Consider the following 12,204-nt stretch of genomic DNA (forward strand, 5'->3'; position numbering starts at 1 on the left):
GTTTTTCTGTAGACCAGTCTATAAATAATTTGCACAGGAAACAAAATAAAGACATCATTCACAAGGAAAATGTGTTTTAATTCAGCTTGAATGCAGACCATTCACATGGTTTTAACGGATGTTTCAGACAGAGCACCAAAAACCTAAAACCTGCTACTGTTCCATCAGCCCAGCAGAACAGCTCTGGACCTGACAATCACAAATGAACTGAACCATTCCGACAGTGGAGCACAAAGCCATTAAGAGAATCATTTGCAGGTCACAGACCATACAATGGTCACAAAATCCTACCACAGCACATTTTTCTTTCACATGTGACCATATAGAAATGGGTTCTAAGAGAAAGGGTCTGGTGCACGCTGGTAAAGCTCTATGAACACATATTCTTGGTGATGATGTAATCTTTAGAGGCACTCTTTTGTAAACAGGAGGCTGTGGCCAAAGATTATGCTCAGGAAAAGAAAAGGAACTGCAGAAATATTAAATTTATGAGTCCGTTTGGTATCATCTGGAAAGACACTTTCAAACGTACACCATCCATACTCTGACACAATCACGATTTGTCCTGAAGTCACACACTGACTATTCAACCAGCACATGACACTGAAACTAACAAAACATGAGTATGTCACACACACCCCTCTGCCTGCTGAGCAGACAGAGAAAGACAGCACTGCAAGCAGGTCAAAGGTCAGTCGCTTCTAGTCTGATCAGACCACAGCTGAGTCATGTGACAGTCCAGATGACATTCATAAATAAACAAATCTCCACTTCTCGCCCAATTAGACACTTCATAAGCATGGCCACTCGGCCAATCCTCTCCTGCCCAACAGAGAACCACAGTGTGACTGGCTGATTGGTGACAGGGGCGGAGTGAATGTGTCCTCCACTGGGGGAAGGGCCTACGTTCTCACCCCACCACTCTACATCTGCGACAGGAAGTGAGCACGGCCATTGTCATCAAGGCGACGTGTGAGGATGTCACAACCTGTTTCGGTCACCAGGAGTGTGTGTTCAAACTGGGCAGATCGTTTACCATCTCGTGTTACTGCTGTCCAACCGTCCGGCCATGTCTCATCCTGCCAACCACCTACACAAAAATTTTTTTTAAATTTATATATTTATACACACCATTACTATAAAAAAAATAATAAATCACAATTATTACATTGCTGCTCCACACAGGCTTTTATGGTGTCCTGAATGCATGAGGCATGGATTTCACTAGTGCTCTATATTCAACTGGTTCCATTTGTCCCTCAGCTCAAAGTTGTATCATTGTTCAGTTGTGGCATTTTACTTTGAAAAATTAATTTCAAAACGTTTGCTAATGCTTACAATATTGCTTTAATTACAATAGCCAAAAAAGTGTAAGAGTGGCACTCAATCAAATATTGTGCCGTGTTTGGACAGTTTAAAAAAAGTATTTACCTTACTTTTTCCAAAAGCTCTGCAGGTATATATGCAAAATCAGGACTGAAATCTATATTATTATTGAGCCCTTACCTTCACAGATCATGGGTTCAATAGTGAATACATGACCAGGCTTCATAACCCCAACAGCTTTATTCTCTATACAGACACACACAAATACAAAAGAGCTCAGTTCCAACTCTGGAGAGACACTGAAATTATTTCCAGACAAATGCAGTTTTGTGTAAACAGGCACACACGACCTGTTTAGTTCTGAATAAATAAGTTCATGTATTAAATCAATATATTGTTGTAATTAATTAACTTCACAAAAAATGCAAATGAAAACTTTTGAATAGCAATATTAGGACATTTTCTCCTGGTATGGAAACAAATCTGTCTCATCAGACTTTGAAATATTACCACCTTTGAATTTGTAGCACTGAATTTTTTTTGCACTTAAATTATGCATGTGAATTTTGTTGCTTTTGAATTTACGTCCTCTGAATTCCCACCTCTGAATATTTTGCTTCGCAATTATGCGTCTGAATATAATTGCTCTTGAATAGAACTCGTGAATTTTCAAGAACCTGTTTTCACTGTTATTATTCAAGGTTAATACATTTAGATAAAAAAATTCAGACAATATATTTCAAAGTTGCTCAAATTCGGTAGATGAAATTCAGATACCAAAATACGAGTTACAAAAAATTCAGAGCACACATCCGGGATACAAAGGATGAGCAATTGCTTCATTTGGATTTACTTTTTCACCTTAAATGCTGCACTAGTTTTATTCTGTCGCCCATGGCCCTTTGAACACAGCACGTGATTTGACAGATTATGTGGAAACATTTTTTGAGCTTGAATTTTTTTTATCTGAATTTAATAACCTAATAATAACAGTGAAAGTTTTCTTGAAAATTCACGAGTTCTATTCAAAAACAACAACATTCAGATGCATAATTTCAGTGCAAAAAAATTCAGTGCTACAAATTCAAAAGTGGTAATATTTCAAAGTCTCATGAGTCTTGCTTCCATATCCTGGTCTGTTCATCATGAAATATGGATTAAAAGTAAAGAGAAATCTGTCCAAAAATAAATAAATAAATATGTTCTCACTTGCGTAATGTGGTACGTTTGGTGCGGTGTGAAAGAGTTTGTGAATGCCATGACCACAGTAACTCCGCACCACAGAGAATCCATTAGCCTGTGCATGTTTCTGGATAATGTTTCCCAGCTCTCGATAACGAACCCCTGGCTTCACTGCAGAAACACGTCAGAAGCAACACAACCCCATCAGAACAGCTGCATCTTACTGCTGTGCAGCTCTGACCTCTACAGGCCACAGTGTTCATTTACAGCAGTTGTACACAGAAAATATGCCATATGAGAGCAACTGTCAGTACTTACCAGCATCAATAGCTTGCATTAGGCATTCATATGTAGTCTGCACTAGCCTCTTTGCCCCTTCATCCACCTCACCCACAAAAAATGTCTCGTTCAGGTCACCATGGTATCCATTGTGGTAAACAGTAATATCCACTGAAACAAGAGAACTCAAGTTATAACCACAGGAAGAACTATTGCACATAGCCAATTAACTGCAGGGCCAGAGATATTTATTAATAGTGCAGCAGCACATTGTTGGAACTACTTAATCTACTGGTAAAATTACTGTGATTACCAACAACTCCAGTGATGTTTTTCACAACTTCATTATGTCCTAAGCCACACAGGTGGCGTCATATGGCCACAAGTTTGACCTAAATCAGACATTTTAATGAACATGCAGTGAGTCTGTTACTGTGGATGGTGTGTGCCCTTCTTTCAAAATAAATCTAGAGTAGCACCTTGCTTTAAGGCACTGTCTATTTTCGAAAACCGGTGGATGTGGGAATATTGTGTGTGTGTGTCTGTACCATTAAGGATGTCTCCCTCTTGAAGGGCACGGCGATCTGGTATGCCATGACAGATGACCTCATTGACTGAAGTACAGCAGGACTTGGGAAAGTTATAGTAGTTGAGGGGAGAAGGATAACAGTTCCTTGCTGTACAGGCCTTAAGCAAAATAAAAACAGCACAGATGTTACACCATTATGCGTTTACAGAGCTAGAGGAAAGGTTGTTGTAATCCGCCAATCATTTTGATGACTAATCAAGATTAAAAAGAAAACAATAAAAACGGACCAACCGAACTGCAAAATATTTAATATGAATAAAATAAGGAAACCATACAGTATATATTTATTAATGTAATTTATGTATTTAATGTAATTAACCTTGGAGTGTTTTGCAGGATTATGCATTATGCCTTAAATAGCATTGTCAATCAAAAACAAATTCAAATATTTTTATTATGTACTCATTTATTTTTACAGTCTACAGTGTCTTTAAACTATAAAAATTAAAATAATTGCAGTGGACAGCTGCCTTAGATTTCCCTTAAACGTACGATTATGGATGACAAATTGCATTCACTTCAAACTGCAACTTCTGCTATTAATCATATTGCCAGTTCAAAAAAATGTTAGGTTTGGGAATGTATTTTGGTTATAGTTTCCAGTGTTTTGTTGGCTTTGCAGGCCACATAGCTCCAGTGATAAATTGTAGAAACCTAAATTGCAAAAAAATATCTTTGGCAAATCTACTACATCTGGGGAAGTTCAAGAAAGGTGTATTTATATTACTAAATTAGTAATGGAAATGGTTCCTTGCAAATTGTGGTGTCCGGATACAGAACATAATGCATAATAACAAGAAATGTTACGTAGATAGGGATGGAGTGAAGCAAAGCAAGATAAATTTACCAGATGTACAGCATGATCAATCTCTTCTGTAGTCACTCCAGGTTTCACCATCATGGCAGCAATGTCAAGCACCTCTCGAGCCAGCTACAAATTAATCACCCATTGGAGGGAAGTTAGAACCTGATGCAATCGGCATCATTTGCCTCACATTTTGCGGTTGTACTGTAATTTGTTCTCACTTAACATGTATGAATATATACATTACATTATTGAACATATTCTGAATGTTTGACATAGTAATCCTGTGTAATATGTTTTTAAATAAATTAGGCTTCAATTCACTTGTGCTTACAGCGCAACAATGAAGAACCAATACATTTCAGGTCCAAGTGTGGCAATACCAGAAGTTAATAATTTGCACCCAGTGGGTCCTCAATTAATTCTGCAAAAGATTAGCCACCATATAAACATAGGTACAGGCAGTAATTAAAATGACAACAAGATTTACCTTACAGACTACTCTCATGCCCTCGATTTCTTCAGCATTCAGGATTTTAATTTGGGACGTCCCTTTCAGAGTCTGCTCTGTCTCTGACATCCCTAAACACCAATAAGAACATAAGTCACACTCTGTACAATATATAGTATTGCCATTACGAAGTCATGTCACGACTGAAAAAACATCTACAACCTCTGGCAAAATTATGGAAATCCTGCACTAGCTTTACAAATTTATAGAACAAAACAAAAAACACCCACACAGACATGACGCAAAAATGTACTTAAATGCAGAACATTCTTTCGGCACGAAACATGCATCAAATAAAGTCAATTAAACAATCTGAATTAATGGCATATTTGACAGATTGTATATAGAGAAAATGATGGAATCATAAACACAAGAAATCACAATTAGTTCATTTTTGCTTTGTATGTGCCTGAATACTTTGAGGCATGAAGCTCACTAATAAAAAAAAAACATTCGAAATCAAGATTGTTAACTTTCTTAAATAGTGAGGTTATTCAGAAAGGAGTCTTGAACCATATGTTTTAACTTTCATCATAAATTTTTTACGGAATTGAGATTTGGTCTGTTTCTTTATCATGTCACTGAATTTATATCAATTACCTGAAGAAATGCATTAAGACGCTTAGCACTGTGGCAAGACCTATCATCACCCTGTAAAATGACCTAAGCACCAGACCTAGTTTCTACTGATGAGATAAGAAAAGTTTACAAAATTTCTATATACAACTTCTGAGGTAACAGTTGCCATTTCCCCTGGTCCTCCACCTGACATGCAAACCCATATCATAAATGAGAGGAGATATTTTTTGTTCTGGAAATCATTTTTAGGTTTTATCTGAACCGCATCCAACAAAATTTTTCCATATTTTTTTCCCCCCTAACATTGTGTGATTCCATTATTTCTTCCACAACTTGATCTCCAAAAAATGTCATTATTTAAAATTATTGAATTTATTTTGATGTTTCATGAAGATAGAAAGTTCAGCTTTTAAACAAAGGTTGTTTTGTTTCAAATGTGTGTTGTTTTATTTGCTACAAATTAAAAACCTAATTGCTGTCGTTTCGTTATTTCTTGCCAGGGTATTATACACACACAATAACCCTTAACTTTGACTGCACCACTCCACTCTTCACACTAGGTGCAAAAACCTAACCACTTTACTGACACTTCCTTCCTTATGATCCATATCAAACAACTTCATGATGGCGATACCAGCTAAGTAATGATACCAGCCATGCATAAACAAAGAGCCATGCTACTACACATTTATAAACACAGTATCGTTCCAGTTTACAGTCGCTCTCTTGCGCACACACAGGACAATAAGTGAATCCTCACTTCTCTCAGCAACTTCTATAAGACAAGACTGTAGGGCTGCAACAATTGGTTAACAAAGTTGAACAGTGTTCAAGAACTGGAATAAAGCTGATGCACTGTTTAAGTCCAAAATCTTACTCTGTTGAGCCTTCTGACTTATAATGACTTATAATATCTTGTAATATATTACAAGATGTGTGGAGGCAATAGGGCTTCTACTGTTTCTCTGTTCCTTTAAATAAATAACTGCTTATCACAAAGATATAATGCAGGTTTTAACCCAATGATACAATTGTTATTTCTGATTTTGGCATTCAAAGAAATGCTGACAAGTCTCCTTTATTTGCTCTTTGTTCGGACAATGACAAGAGTTAATGAAGCAAGGGTTAATGAAGCAGTGCAGCAGCAGTATTGCACCTCATGTTATATTGGAACTCTAATGTTTTATATGTAGTACCTGTTCCACATGAGAGAAAAAGAACAATTTTAAACAAGTAACAATTAAAAAGATACAAGAAAGCAAAAAAAAAATAAAAAATTAGCACACCTAAACCTTTAAAATTTCCAGTTACCAGTGGTGGGGTGTATTGTGTCATGTGCTGGTTTCTGAATGTATATGAATAAAATGCTGTTGTTTACTATCTGGTCATCTGTACTGAACCTCTAAACCTTGAAACACTCCTTTGAGTAAACACAGTGCTGTGACAGCACAATGAAAGGAAACAGCAGAAGCCATGTTTCAATTAAGCCATCATTCAAACAATATACAATAGATCACATAAATAATTGTTAGTTGCAGCCCTACAACACAGCATCAGCCTGACAACAAACACATGGGGCGGCGGGCCTCATACCTGCCAACAAGCCAACCTCTGCTGCTGCAGTGAGCAAGAGAAAAGCTTCAGACACTCACACCACACACACACACAGATGCAAATTCACACAAACATCAGAACCACCTCTCTCACACACGCACTCACACACAGCTGTGCTGGTAAACATACATTCACAAGTATGTATGATATTAGCACACATACTCTATGAATGAGGTGCGCACACACAGAAACATACGCCCATTACTTGCTCAAAGTGAAAATATCTACGCTAAATTAAAGGCTACGTTCACATTACAAGCCTCTTTAACTCTCTCTCTTTTTTTTTTTTTTTTGTTCAAATCGGATTTGGCTATCTGATGGTTCACATCCATAAATTTAACCTGTATCTGTCTGTAATGTGAACAAATCTGTTCCTGAAAGAGCATGCATTCACACATTGATGTGTTTTTGCTCCTTTGTCCCAAGCCCTGTGTAGTGTAAAATATTGGCCCTTAAATAAAGCTTCTATACCCAAGTACCATGTAATATGTCCAACACAAGCTCATTAATATTAAGCTATCACCCCACAGCTTATTTTCAAACCTTCAGTGCATTATTTTGGTGCAGAACACAGTTTACTCTCCCACTCTCTAGGAATAAGAGCCATTTGAGACACAGCCTGTATGTAATAGCCGGTGCTTGCTGATGACAACAGCACTAAGCGTATGCGTACAGGCAAAAAGACGCATGAAATTCAATCTGATCATTCACAAACATGTCGCAGGTCAACAAATCAGATTCATATCCAATACAGGACCATATAAAAGTAACTCAAAACTGATTTGGAAAGATCAGATTTGACATGTCCACACAGCACTGAAAAACACTGACATACTAATGCAAAACAAAATCTGATTTAAATAATTTAACCTGGTAATGCGAACGTAGCCAAAATGCTCATCTAAATGCTCAGCTGCCAGTAGGACACTAATAAAATAGAAGCCTAGTCCTAGTGGCCACCTTGGCCATTACTTACTGGGAGATTCTGCAGCTTCAGCTTAGGAGGAAATAAAACATTATTCCTTGTATTGTAGGGACCTATTATTATTATATACACTAGACTGACATGAAATACACATTTTCTCAGAGTGAAAAACATCTGTCAAGCACACAGAGCTAATGTCCTCATGAAGACACTGCTCTGCATAAAATATATTGATGCTTTGTCACAGAGTGTCCATCTTAAACTTTTTTGGGAAAAAACAAAAAACATAAAAACACCCTCTACACTTCTGTAAATGGAAAAACACAGCAAAGAAGTTAAAGCAGAGAAATCCCCAAATGGGGCTCTGAAGTTAAGGCAGTGCTGTGTTAAACATAGAACATGTAGATATTATTTGCCTCCTCAAAATCTTATCCAGTCTTACCCAGTGGGTGATCAGCATAGTCTGGTCTCTGGATGTTCCCTGGAACAAGCCGCATGGGTGTCTAAAAAGGAAATTAGAGTTCAGGTTATCACTTACGCTTGGCCGACAATTGTTTTTATTGTCTTTTGTTGGTGTTTTGTCATTTCGGTTCATACCAAAGGGTAGTGAGGTCGCAGTTTGCCAGTGTATCGGTACCCAGGCCAAGGGTCTGTGTTGACTTCTTTCTCTACACAGTTCTTTCCCTCATCCTTGGTTTTGTCTTCCTCTGTTCGAACACAGAATAATAAATGTGAGGGGGGGGGGGACAGACACAAACACATAACTTAGGAAAATTCCACTTACTTGCTTTCTTGTGGAGCAGTTTGTGAGTACCCCAGCTGCCTTTGAAACATTCCTAAAAACACAGAAGAGCTCTCAGTTTATGAAAGAACAGGTTTTACATGCAACATATAGAAGAACAAGTACAGTGCAGTGAGTGATTTTAGGACCAGAAAGTAAGTGTGTGTGTGTGTGTTTGTGAAAAAATGGCTGAATTAAAAAAAATTAAATACTGTGGTGTCTAAGACACAAAAACAGACCTAAAACACTATTATACTATTCCATTATAGAAATCTACAGTGTATTAGACTAATAAAAATGTTCAATAGAACATTTGATAGTTTAACATACAGTTTTACAAAGAAATTGTCATGAAATGGCTCTGTTTGTATTTAAAAGTGGGTAAATATAGCATTTTTGTCTCTAGAGAAGGGCCTACACAATACTTTGTGGAGATGATTTAAGAATGCATTCACAGAACAGGACACCAATAACTTTTTTAACACAACTTTTTAATGCTAAGACAATTATGATACAGTTTTTTGCATTGTATCTTTTTTTTTTTTTTATCAAAACAGGTCTAGTACAATTACATTTTTTTGGACTTGAGCAATTTGCATACCATGCATGTGCATTATCTTCTGATAAATATTGTAAATAAATATAAAGTATGCACACCAAAAATATTTTGTGTATTCTGTCTACAGTTCTTAATTTATATATGTTATATTGCTAAAATTGTGAATACTGATATCCATCAATACTGAAAAATGTACTGCCCAGGCCTAGCTAGAAAACAAGCCAAGAGGGAAATAAGCAGTCAACACCAGGGCTGAGCAATTCAGCTTTGAATCGGAGTTCCAAAGACAGATTCAAAAAGGCAAATATAGATAGCCAGTGTTTCTTGCATTATAAACCTACAGAACCAATCCCATCAACTAGGCCAGGTAGGGATTTTGAACTGCAGGCAAGTGGCACAAGGGTTAGTGGAGATAGAGGCTGTGACCAAATATTTATTCACAAATCCGTAACTAATGTGTACAATTACATCCAAGTCATTTTTAAATTAATAATAGGGGTGGACGATATGGCCCTAAAATAATATCACAATATTTCAGGGTTTTTGGCAATAATAATATTCTTGCAGATATAAAAAACTCTGAGAACTAATTTTATTCATTTCAAGAACATACTACTGCAACAAAATAAATGTTATTTTTAATATAAATAAAAATATATTAATATTTATCACATATTTATTAATATTTAATTTCATATTTAAATTATATTTAATTAAGTTTTATTTGAGTACAAATCTAACAATTTCAAACATTCAAAAGATACAAGAAATAAATGTGTAAACATTTGCTTATTTTGTAAACAACTGTAACTTACCAAGATTCTGACATTGTGTCAAAAAGAATCATTTAGAATATTGGTATTTTATATCCAAACCACCTCCACACGACTGATGTTACTCCTCTCTTGGAGCAAATGTTTCAACTCAGAACAAATTTCCAAAATGTTTTAATTTGTGATATTATTGCACATGATACGATATGGCACAGCCTTAATTAATTAGGGATTTTTTTTCTTCTTAGAAATAACATCTACATGTCACCTTGATGAACAGAGTACAGTTTTAGAGGTTTAATCTATGACTGGAAAAGAACATTAACAATGTAATTTTAACTATTTTATTAATTATTAATGTGTCACAATATTGCTACTCAATCTATCAAGTCGGAAGTTTTTGAATATTAGGTTTATACACTATAAACATGTCCTGAACTTGAGGTTTCACTGGTAAAATTGAAGTGGACTGACGTTACAACGTTGGTGACATTTGAAGTGATACCAAAATGTTTTGAATTGTAGGAGAGCTAGGCTCTGTACACTCAGTGCTGCCTACATCACACAATCCAGACATCGTTACCGTAATCATTAAAACCCAAGACATTAACGGCACGTTAGACACTGATGTGGATTAATATTTACCGGTTCAAGACTCACGCTAATTAAGTGTAAATAACGGCTTTCTGGTGTTTGTGTACATCAGGATAGTGAAAGATATATGTACTGGTTTGGTTAATGTTAGTTTAAAAGAAGACAGTGCAACAAGTGGTCGACAGAACACAGAGACGGAGGAATAACGGAACAGCGTAGCTACGAAAAACCCGAGGAGCTTTCCACCCTGACCCCGAAGGTCGATATATTGTTAGATAAATACGCTCCATCAGTCTGGGTCAACCAGACAAATTATTGTAAAACTGAAGTGAGACTAGCCGTTGAGCTAAATTACAGTGCTAGCTATCGCTGTTAACTTAAAATTCATTCAACCAACTCCAACACCGTCTTTAAATTCATTCTCCATTAAAAATGTCATATTGTCTATTAAAGATGACCTCCTGATATCGGTCTAAGCGGAGCTGTTTAAATCTTCATTCATTAGTTGCTTCGTTCATTCATTCATTGATCACAGACATGGACTATCACTCATCTCGGCTAGTTGTCCAATATGAACCATGGAGTCTATAACCTTTCTGACAGTTTGACTGCGAGCCAAAACCGAGCATGAGGCTGAAATTGGCTTCTTTTACCCATTAATTACAACGATGCAGCCTTAAACAGTGCGGCAGTTTCAAAGTATCCGCTGAACAATTTAAGGTGGAGCGGCAACTTCGAGTAAGACGTTCGCAAATAAAAAGCACATTTCAGTCTCACACAGCGAGCGCCGCGGCTGTTAGCTGGCGCTGCTAAACTAACGTTAGCTGTCAGTAACATCACTGAGCTAGGCTAGCGAACTTGTCAGCGACCACTTCAGCCTCTTTTGCCAAGGCTGTGTGACAAAGCGTCTGTCAGAGTCTTAAAAGCCGCGTTAAAGACCGAGACCAACAGGTCTATCTTAAAAGCAGCATCTGCAACTAACTATACCCAAGTTTAAGCGCCTGATGGGACGGCGTGCAGATGACTGTAGCTTGCGGCAGCAGGCCATTAAAGAGAGGCAGAGCTGAGATGTGTTAACGTTACCACAAATCCCACAGAGCTTCCCGGAACGCTACCTGAGAGCAGAAATATGAGCCTTGTATCCCGAGTTTAATACAGGTAGGACACTGGAGTTTAGCTTCTTTAGAGCAGCCTTCCGTCTCACACTCTCGTGCGAGCACCGCCGCCATGCCGCCCGCTGAAGGCCTGAAGAGCAGAGACACCGAGCCGCTCCAGCAGAGGGAGGGACTCACTCCTTACAGCCATGCGTTTCCTTAAATGTCCAGTGATACCAGCTCGCTCAGATACTGTCTACCACTCTCACATTCGGTGTACTTTTGAAGTAACTCTCACGAGTATATATAAAATCCGGAGGAGTTATAGTAATTAGCATGAGCTCACTCTAGTATACAGTGCTGCACAATGAAATTACTTGACACTGAATTACACTGAGTACACAAAGGTTTACTCGGCATTTATTAAAAAATATAGCTATATTATTGATTTTCCAAAAGAAGAAAACAAATACACTTTCAATGTATTTTTCGATGCACAGTTACTGTTAATGACTCAGTTTAACATAGAAAAAAAAATTAAACGGTGAGCTGTGTGAAATTTATGGCAAACTTTTACTAGTATGTTTAACTAA

The 12,204-nt window shown here is 37.2% G+C and overlaps 1 protein-coding gene across 1 annotated transcript; it reads right to left on the reverse strand.

Moving 5' to 3' along the window:
- Nucleotides 1-29: 29 nt before the first annotated feature.
- On the reverse strand, nucleotides 30-11,867 carry metap1 (methionyl aminopeptidase 1). The gene is made up of 11 exons (XM_066679718.1): nucleotides 11,633-11,867; nucleotides 8,595-8,646; nucleotides 8,408-8,517; nucleotides 8,253-8,313; nucleotides 4,672-4,763; nucleotides 4,224-4,307; nucleotides 3,336-3,474; nucleotides 2,827-2,958; nucleotides 2,536-2,679; nucleotides 1,507-1,572; nucleotides 30-1,090 (listed from the first exon to the last, which is right to left on the reverse strand). The coding sequence occupies exons 1-11, from the start codon at nucleotides 11,744-11,746 to the stop codon at nucleotides 924-926; spliced, it is 1,161 nt and encodes a 386-aa protein (XP_066535815.1). The 5' UTR covers nucleotides 11,747-11,867; the 3' UTR covers nucleotides 30-923.
- Nucleotides 11,868-12,204: the final 337 nt, after the last annotated feature.

The sequence above is a fragment of the Hoplias malabaricus genome, chromosome 8, assembly GCF_029633855.1.
Source record: "Hoplias malabaricus isolate fHopMal1 chromosome 8, fHopMal1.hap1, whole genome shotgun sequence".
Classification (NCBI taxonomy): Eukaryota; Metazoa; Chordata; class Actinopteri; order Characiformes; family Erythrinidae; genus Hoplias; species Hoplias malabaricus.

What these genes read in the sequence shown, in the direction of transcription:
- metap1 (XM_066679718.1), bottom strand. Translation starts at nt 11,746, where the DNA reads ATGGCGGCGGTGCTCGCACGAGAGTGTGAGACGGAAGGCTGCTCTAAA. An exon ending in CTATGCTGATCACCCACTGG is followed by an intron (nt 4,764 to 8,252) that starts GTAAGACTGGAT and finishes ATTGGTGTTTAG; the next exon opens with GGATGTCAGAGACAGAGCAG. An exon ending in AGAGGGAGACATCCTTAATG is followed by an intron (nt 2,959 to 3,335) that starts GTACAGACACAC and finishes CTCTTGTTTCAG; the next exon opens with TGGATATTACTGTTTACCAC.